Raw genomic sequence first — 10000 nt, 5'->3', positions numbered from 1 at the left:
AAAAGAAATGGGTTAACTTACGTGAGAAGGCAGGCACAAATAAACATTTAATTGACGATGCTATGAATTGCTTCTTGCGGTTTGCTAGTAATTTCAAACAAAATTAGAGACAAAAATCACAGAAAAAACAAAACAAATTAAAAATCCAAAACGCAAACGATGCTATCAATTGTTTGTAACAGATGCTAATATAAAATAAAAAACACGTAGATAAAAAAAATCACAAGGAAAAAAACGCCCACCGCAAACGATTGCTACAATGAACGTGATATCAAAACTCAAGTGTGCCATTGTCACATATATGTCACTCATGTATAAACAGGGTTTTTATCAGTTTGCAAACAACAACGCTGAGCCACGAACCAGTGGCAGAATTTATCAAATTGCATGACCGATGGAAAAAATATCCGTGGTTATCTGCAGTTCGTGCTACTTTGAGCGTACAAACAAAGCGTGTGTGTTCTTCCACAAATCTTGGGTCACCGAGCGAGTTAAATGGAACACAAGTGATATTTTTTATTTCCAACGAGTAATTTTAACAGAAGAAGTTGATTTCATTGATGAATTCGTTTTTTTAATATTTCTCTGGTCTACAGGGAAAGAATTAGGAACACTTGCACATAGTGATTGGCTACTTTTAATACATTAGAATTTCAAAATGAATCACTCGCCTAACATAGAAACCAGAGGATGTGACATGGATTCTTCTTCTTCTTTTCCTTCGCTAATGGGCTGGGACTCCCACGTTCACTCATGTTTTTAGCACGAGTGGATTTTTACGTGTATGACCGTTTTTACCCCGCCATTCAGGCAGCATACGCCGATTTCGGGGGAGGCATGCTGGGTATTTTCGTATTTCTATAACCCACCGAACTCTGACATGGATTACAGGATCTTTTCCGTGCGCACTTGGTCTTGTGCTTGTGTGTACACACGAAGGGGGTTAAGTCACTAGCAGGTCTGCACATAAGTTGACCTGGTAGATCGGAAAAATCTCCACCCTTAACCCACCAGGCGGATTACAGGATCAAAAACGCTTGACATGAATCAAATCAATACATTCTACTTTCACAGTTCATTCGCCTTTCATCATCAGTATCAACATGACCATACAATACAGCTCTGTGCAGCGACCCATATATAATTTAAGTCCATTTCGTATCTGTAGACAACCTAGCATGCGTTATCTTTCCTAGTTAGTATTCATTTTACGATCTGTCAATCCGTATACAATGAAACCCTCCCCCCCCCCCCCCCCCCCCCAAGGATGACCTCCGTAAATATGAAAAAAATCTGGTCTTAAAAAGGAGGGAGTCTTAAAATGGGGGTTTATTTACAGACGTTATAGACAGAAAATTTGAGAAAACATGGTCTCAATCAATCAATCAATCAATCAATCAATATGAGGCTTATATCGCGCGTATTCCGTGGGTACAGTTCTAAGCGCAGGGATTTATTTTTATTTTTTTATTTAGTTTTATTTTATGCAATTTATATCGCGCACATATTCAAGGCCCAGGGATTTATTTATGCGTGTGAGATGGAATTTTTTTTTTTACACAATACATCACGCATTCACATCGGCCAGCAGATCGCAGCCATTTCGGCGCATATCCTACTTTTCACGGCCTATTATTCCAAGTCACACGGGTAGGGGGAGGGGGGGGGGGGGCAATCTCAAATAAGTAGGGGGTCTTACAAGAAGCGTTGCACTGTCCCACTCTGATTTATCTGTCATCTGAACTGGTTGTTGAAATGCCAACAGAGATAGAAAGATATCAGTCGTACCTTCTTTTCAGTGAAGACATCTTTTTCAGACATCGAACAAGCCAATTCTGTTTGAGTTTGTTTTGAAATAATTTGATTTGTACACCATGCATGCTGCTTTCGTCGTAACATGTTCTATATTAGCGCTGAGCTTTTCAGGTGAGTGGCTGTGTTTTTGATCATAGTTGTACCTGTCTTTCAAAATAATGTTTATAGTGTCAATGCTGAGTCTTTTGGTGAGTTGCTTTGTTTGTGAGCAGATGCGTACACAGCATTTATTATTGAATAGGAATTTAAGGTCTGTGTGACCGATTGCATTTTGGACTTCTTTTTACATTTAGTCAAGTTTTGACTACATGTTTTAACATAGAGGGGGTAATCAAGACGAGGGTCGTGGTGTGTGATTCAGACTAAACTACTGGACCGATCTTTATAAAATTTGACATGAGAGTTCCTGGGAATGATATCCCCGGACGTTTTTTTCATTTTTCAATAAATACCTTTAATGACGTCATATCCGGCTTTTTGTAAAAGTTGAGGCGGCACTGTCACACCCTCATTTTTCAATCAAATTGATTGAAATTTTGTCAAAACAATCTTCGACAAAGGCCGGACTTTGGTATTGCATTTCAGCTTGGTAGCTAAAATACGAATGAATTAGTTTGGTCATTAAAAATCGGAAACTTGTAATTAAAAATGCTTTTATTAAACGATCCAAAAACAATTTTATCTTATTCTTCGTCATTTTCTGATTCCAAAAACATATACATATGTTATATTTGGATTACAAACAAGCTCTGAAAATTAAAAATATAAAGATTATGATCAAAATTAAATTTCCAAAATCGATTTAAAAACAATTTCATCTTATTCCTTGTCGGTTCCTCATTCCAAAAACATATAGATATGATATGTTTGGATTAAAAAAAACCTCAGTAAGCTAAAAACAATAAACATACAGAAAAGCGTGTTATCCTGCTCAGCGCGACCACTACCGCACTATTCTGCATGGCTTGTCGATTTCACTGCCTTTGCCACGAGCAGTGGACTGACGAAACTACGAGTATGTGGTCTTGGGGAAAAAAGCAGTGCGTTCAGTTTCATTCTGTGAGTTCGACAGCTTGACTAAATGTTGTAATTTCGCCTTACGCGACTTGTTTGTTTCATCGTGAAGCTTATTGAGAGCAAACATCGCCCTGTATCGCTGAAGGTATAAAACGGTTCCGCCTAGAAAACAAACTTTTGTGGATAGATAAGCAATCAGAGTGATTATTACAGACGAATTACAAAATGGATAATTCTGTTGGAAAGTGGTCGCGACGATAATTGGTCGATGAAGGAACAGAGCTAGCTAGCAAGACGAAAATACCTTCTTCTTTTATTCTTCATATTGCAAGGCACTGTTTGCTATTTTGGGCATTCGTCCAGTTAACTCATGACCTTAAAAACAAAACCATATTACAAGGAGCCAAGACACCAACCAGACAAGCAACCAGCTAAGCAACGACGCAACAGACACCGTCTCTGGTGGTAGATGGATGGAACAGCTGACGACCTCACTGACCGATCAACTGATGAAGGTCACTACGTTGATCGGGTTGGAAAAACCCTCATCAGTCAGTGAATCAACGAATCAATGAACCAATGAATCAATGATCAATGAATAAGTGAATAAGTGAATAAGTGAATGAGTGAATGAATGAATGAATGAATCAATCAATCAATCAATCAATCAAGCAAGCAAGCAAGCAGGCAACCAACCAACCAACCAACCAACCAACCAACCAACCAACCAACAAGCCAACCAATCATTCAACCCAAACCAATCCTTATGCACTTCCAGGTCACGTCTGCTTCGAATGGCTGCCAGACCTTCCTGACGACACAGTCCAGTACGCATGCGTCGGTGACGACTTACTACTCCCCTGGAACTTCACCACTTCGCCAGGGGATGCTATTCTGTCCATTCAGTGGTTCGTTCGTGGGAGCTCTCAGCAAATGATCGCCATCGTGTCGCTGAACAACTTCCTGGCAACACCAGCGTTCTCAAACCGGGTTGAGCGAGTGGAGGATGCCGGGCTGAATGTGAGTCACGTGACAGCTGGAGACACGGGAAACTACTCTGTGCAGGTGACCGGTCACACCGCTTCTGGGGCGTACTTCGTGTATAGCCGTTTCGTTGTTGTGCAGATTATGGGTGAGACTAGGACTTTTGTTTTTTGTTTTCTTTGTCAATTTTTGTCTAAGATTCAGGAAGCAAATCGAGACTAATTTAAACCATGGCTTCCGGAAGTTGATCTAGAGTGAAATGTGTGGAATTAATCCCCTTTAACCGTCTTTGTCAAGCGCAACAAATGCGTTCAATACATACAGATTAGCATTCCTATCTTTTGTTTTGGGAAACCGATCAAAATTAGATCGTGCTTGCTGAATAATAAGAGTTTAAAGATTGAGAAAAGTTTAGAAGGTTAAAAAAGGTTTTGTTAGTTGTGACTATTGATCACGGCTACCAAAGTTAATCTCTGTAAGCACACACTCACACACACACACACACACACACACACACACACACACACACACACACACACACACACACACACACACACCCACACACACCACACACACACACACACACACACACACACAAACGACTGATAAGAGTAACTTTATGCTTACCAAAGAAAGGGTCCAGAAAAGCTATAAAGCTAATACAACAAGTTCTTACGAGCTATTTGTTGGTAACATTAGCCAAAGTTAGTTTGACTGGAACACCTGTAAAGTCTGAGACACTTACTGTAAGAAATCGTGCACATCAAAGCAGCCCCGAAGGAGACCCTGACATACACAGAAACCAAACCAAAGGTCATTCATGTGTGTCCAGAAAATGGCAAGCTGCTAACGTCAGATGGACAGCTGCAAGCTACGCTGGAGCCCAATGCCGTTTTTAACAGCACGGCAGACGAGTGGTCATTGGTGTTGTCCTGTGGAAACTTCACCTATCTCGGTGACCCGCCCTTCAACATGGAATGGCTGGTAACAACCCCTTTCCTGCCCACATTACCCCCCCCCCCCCCCCAAGTAATGTCAAGAAATGTCCCCTTTTCCCTCAAGATTCATATTTGACCGCCCCCCCCCCCCCATTCCATGTTTTTAAATGTTTATTCAATTGTTTTTAGTGTAAATACATGTATTTGTACAATTGTTTGTTCCATGATTTCTTCTTGTCGTTCGCTGTTGTTCCATGATTTGATGTTATTCACTGTTGTCCCTCTTTGGGCAAGGCCAGGATGACAAAAAAGCAACAACAAACAAACAACAAGTCGCGTAAGGCGAAATTACTACATTTAGTCAAGCTGTGGAACTCACAGAATGAAACTGAACGTAGTCCGCCGCTAGTGCAAAAGGCAGTGAAAGTGACGAGCCTGTTTGGCGCGGTAGCGATTGCGCTGTGCTTCATAGCACCCTTTACTGTACCTCTCTTCGTTTTAACTTTCTGAGCGTGTTTTTAATCCAAACATATCATATCTATATGTTTTTGGAATGAGGAACCGACAAGGAATAAGATGAAATAGTTTTTAAAACGATTTCGGAAATTTAATTTTGATCATAATTTTTATATTTTTAATTTTCAGAGCTTGTTTTTAATCCAAATATAACATATTTATATGTTTTTGGAATCAGAACATGATAAAGAATAAGATGAACGTAAATTTGGATCGTTTTATTAAATTTTTTTTTTTTACAATTTTCAGATTTTTAATGACCAAAGTCATTAATTAATTTTTAAGCCACCAAGCTGAAATGCAATACCGAAGTCCGGCCTTTGTCGAAGATTGCTTGGCCAAAATTTCAATCAATTTGATTGAAAAATAAGGGTGTGACAGTGCCGCCTCAACTTTTACAAAAAGCCGGATATGACGTCATCAAAGACATTTATCGAAAAAAAGAAAACCATGTCCGGGGATATCATTCCCAGGAACTCTCATGTAAAATTTCATAAAGATTGGTCCAGTAGTTTAGTCTGAATCGCTCTACACACACACACACACGCACACACACACACATACCTAAAGTGTGGATGGTTACCTAAGAGGCGGCACTGGGTGTAGTGCCTTTCTAGTGCACTTGCACTACAACAGCACTGGGTGCAGTACTCGCTCCGGCATCGAAGAATTTTGCACTAAATAATGCACAAAATTTGACCTATTTCGTCGCCTATAGAGGACGGAAAGAATGTCATTTTGAACATTGTTATGACATTCTTTCCGTCAAAAAAGTCAATTTAACGGTGTTAAATGAAGCGACCATCCACACAATTAGGTTGCCATCCAGAGTTTAGGTTGCCATCCACGTGTGGATGGTTGCCTTATGGTGATTTAGGCAACCAAACCTGTGGAAACGGGGGTACACACACACACACACACACACACACACACATACACCACACCCTCGTCTCGATTCCCCCCCCTACGTTAAAACATTTAGTCAAAACTTGACTAAATGTAAAAACGATACAAACACACAACAAATCAATACGACTGTGCGCGTATGCCATTATCCGCGTGATTAAACATTTAATTTAAATTACAGTATCTGAAAGTTACGCTCTTATTTCAGATGAAGCAATGCGCTGAACAAAGCAATGCATTTTCAAGTTCAGCGAGCTACGTACTTTATCTTTTTTGTGAAAGAGCCAAGGCGGTCCCATAACTGTTTTGGTTGTTGGGGTGTGTTTACAGAATATCTGTCAATGTAAATGTTCGTGTTGGGCTAGATTAAACATGTTGTGTGAGTGTTTTCTTGCAATGTATGCGCTGTCCTCAAACAGAAGTCCTTTGCACCTATTTGGTTGTTGGGGTGTGTTTTGCAGTTATCTGTCACTGTAAATGTAAGAGCTTGACTGGACACTGTTTTTATTATTTTTTTAAAACTTTTTTATATATCTCTATTTATTTTTATGCATGAACTGAATGCGCTTTTCTTTCATGGGAGAGGTCTCGGTTACTCATACGTCACGGTCTCGGGTTAAGTTAGTATAATAATTATCTGTTGTGTGTCTTGTTCTTCCAATTCAAAGATCAATAGATCGAGGTTCTAGTAAATGTTTTGCTTAGTCGTTAATCAAACGTTCCATAAATCTCACATTTTCTTGAATTTTAGAATCATAGAATGCACGCAATGTTTTCTCCAATGTGTCTGTGCCTCTGTTTTGTTTTGTCGTCAATCAATCGTTCCATAAACCTACCTTTCTTGTTTTATTATTTTTATATATTTGTTTAATTCAGAGAAAATACGCAACATTTTCTCCCACGTTTCTGTACAGACTCCTACAGGGGAAGTTCTACCCAGCGTAGACTACACAGACGGATATTTCCACCTTCACGTGACGTCAGACGGGAACTACACGTGCAGGATACCGCAGCAAGCAGCCGCTGACGTCTGTCTTCAACAAAACTCTTCCCGACATGCAAACGCTCACGTGGACAATATGGAGTCGCGCGTGATTCTGATGGAGGCTCGACTGGATCAACTCCAAAAGCAGAACACACCGCTGGTAGGGACTTCTCTTCCGCCGGTGGCCCAAGACACCAACCTGACTAAAAAAATCCACACCCTCGAACAGGGCTTTCAGGATGTGATGGCTAAGTTGGCACAACTTGAGAAAGACAACGAAGAGCTGAAGCAGAAAGAGTCCAATCTCACGAACTACGTCCAGAGTCTCGAGGCCCGACTTGATTCTACGACGACCAATCTAACCGAACATTGCCGATCGCTTGAAGCTCGCATTGAAGCCAAAAGGGATGATTCCAACCTGACCGTTTACCTTCAGTCCGCTGAAGCTCGTTCTGACGCCAAAGTGACCAATCTGACTGACCATGTCCGTAGTATTGAAGCACGGCTTGACCAAAAGGACGCAAAAGCCACCGACGTTGCACGGTCTCTTCAAACTCTGTCAGGTTCGTTTGGCCTTGTGATGACGGGCATACGGTTTGCCTTATTACACCCCCGGTATAGGGGTGTGTATAGGATTCGGTCGATGTGTTTGTTTGTTTGTGTGTGTGTTTGTGTTCGCATAGATCTCAAGAATGAACGGACCGATCGTCACCAAATTTGGTGAACAGGTTCTATACATTCCTGAGACGGTCCTTACAAAAATTGGGACCAGTCAAACACACGGTTAGGGAGTTATTGGTGGATTAAGATTCTACAAGGACTTATAGAGGTACATATTAATGGTCAAAGGGAAATAACCTTCTCAGTTGGTGGCAGTGAGAATGGTTATTTCCCTTTGACCAACGGGGGTGTTTTTCCTACCTCGGAGGAATTTCTTGTTGCATGAGGAATCCTGAATGTATACTTTGAGGTAGATTTCTTTAATGTGGGAATGAATACGAATTGCTTGTATCTGTATTTTGATATGGATTATTTTCATAACATGTATTAACTTCTCTCTCTCCCTATCAGTTTCTCTATCTTTTTGTCTGTTTGTATGTCTGTCCTGAATGAATTGAGTTTACTGTGTTTTAGAATCTGTTGATAGCATGGCTAATCGCGCTAATGTGATCGCCATTAAACAAAAACCACACACACACGTTAGCAGTCTATCTGTTCTTGAATTTAATCTCATCTCAGTTTCAAGTCAGTTCGTCCCATATTCGTGTCACCTCCTATCTGTTTAACATCATATTGATCTGTTTTAATCAAACGTCTTCCTGGTCAGTCCCAACTCACTATACTTTATCTTCACCCAAGATCGCACAATTCACCGTCCTTTGTCGTATCTCTCACTGGCTCTGCTCAGTGCATCTCTGTGACCTTCCACTGTTACAAGCCTTGGTGCCTTGGGTCAGAACGCAGGAGTCGAGTACATAGACTTTATTCCGAGATAAACTGCACCGAGGAGGGTATACACTCTAAATTGTATGACACATTTTGTACACTTTCTTTTATCACAATATGTAAAAATGTGTTCAAACTAACTCATTAAGTGTTCACAATGTGGTACAATATACTGTTTATTCCGGACAAAAGTCTCTAACCTCCATTCTTGCCGACCAGCCCTAGCCTGGGCAGCCCAACCTTGCCCACATCTCTTCTTTCTTCTTACAGACAAACTGAGTCATCGCGTGGCCTTCACCGCCTGGCTGTCGACAGACATCACCATCAACGGAACCATCGTCTTCGACAGCGTCCTGACCAACGTGGGCGACGCCTACTCCTATTCTGACGGCTACTTCACCTGCCCTATCCCAGGGCTCTACTTCTTCGCGTTCACGTCCACGCCCGCCTCCAAAGACTTCGCTCCCAACGCGTACTTGGGCAAGGACGGAACGACCCTCTGCGAGGCCGTGGCCCCTCCTGGCGTGACCGGGGAGGTGTCGTCTTGCGCCGCTGTGGTCCACATGAGTGTTGGTCAAAAGGTGTGGGTCTTCACCAAAAGCCAGCTGTCTTCCGTGTCTACTTCGTTCAGTGGCTACTTGCTGAGTTCGGACTAGGTTTGGCTTTGGAACTTCATACACGCTTGTTGACGTAGGTGTTAAGTTTTTTCTTCTTCTTGAGCCGTGTTAGTGGTTATATGCCGGATTTTGTGCTAAGTTCTGTTGACGGGACCCCCCCCCCCCCCCCCCCCCCCCTGTGTGTAGCTTGGCACAATAAAGCTGTCTACCGAAAATGTTTTCACAGCACCTCTCACATGCCTTTTGTGAGTTCTAAAAATAGCAAGTTTCCATGAATTAACTGGTCCTTTGCAGATCTTTGGCATAATTTTGAAGATTGTAAATATTTTTCTTGACTGGACCTTACTTTTTTTTTTAAAACATATCCATACATCATACAAATGCTGTGTTCGGACAAAAGTATTTGTTGCACAAAATATCAACCTGCAGGTATGACCGGTTGCCTTTTCATTTTTCGGTATTTTCTGATTTTGTACCGTAAACCCACCAGAAAAATCAACAACCGGCGTTCACAATATCCACATTCACCCTGAAACTCTTTCTAATACAACTTTTCCTATTGAAAGCAATAACAAGTCATAGCAAGTAAAACAAAACAAAGATAAAATCAGGAACGCACTGACATTTGTCTCAAGCTTAAAATTTCAATGGCCGTGATTGCTAGCTCCTTCTGAATTAGATTCCGAGGGCCGATGGCGTCAAATTGCCAGGCGAAAAACTCTTCAGATCAGCATTTCTGTTGCCCAAAAATGCGTCCTCGAGTGTCACATGTTTTT

The 10000-nt window shown here is 41.3% G+C and overlaps 1 protein-coding gene across 1 annotated transcript; it reads left to right on the top strand.

Annotated features, from left to right (window-relative positions):
* Nucleotides 1–1726: 1726 nt before the first annotated feature.
* Nucleotides 1727–9994, top strand: LOC138956980 (uncharacterized). The gene is made up of 5 exons (XM_070328168.1): nt 1727–1926; nt 3611–3964; nt 4649–4800; nt 7091–7724; nt 8878–9994. Exons 1-5 carry the CDS (start codon nt 1875–1877, stop codon nt 9261–9263), a joined length of 1578 nt encoding a protein of 525 aa, XP_070184269.1. The 5' UTR covers nt 1727–1874; the 3' UTR covers nt 9264–9994.
* Nucleotides 9995–10000: the final 6 nt, after the last annotated feature.

Source organism: Littorina saxatilis, unplaced genomic scaffold (genome assembly GCF_037325665.1).
Source record: "Littorina saxatilis isolate snail1 unplaced genomic scaffold, US_GU_Lsax_2.0 scaffold_1179, whole genome shotgun sequence".
Lineage (NCBI taxonomy): Eukaryota > Metazoa > Mollusca > Gastropoda > Littorinimorpha > Littorinidae > Littorina > Littorina saxatilis.
This window is presented reverse-complemented; position numbering and strand designations above follow the sequence as displayed.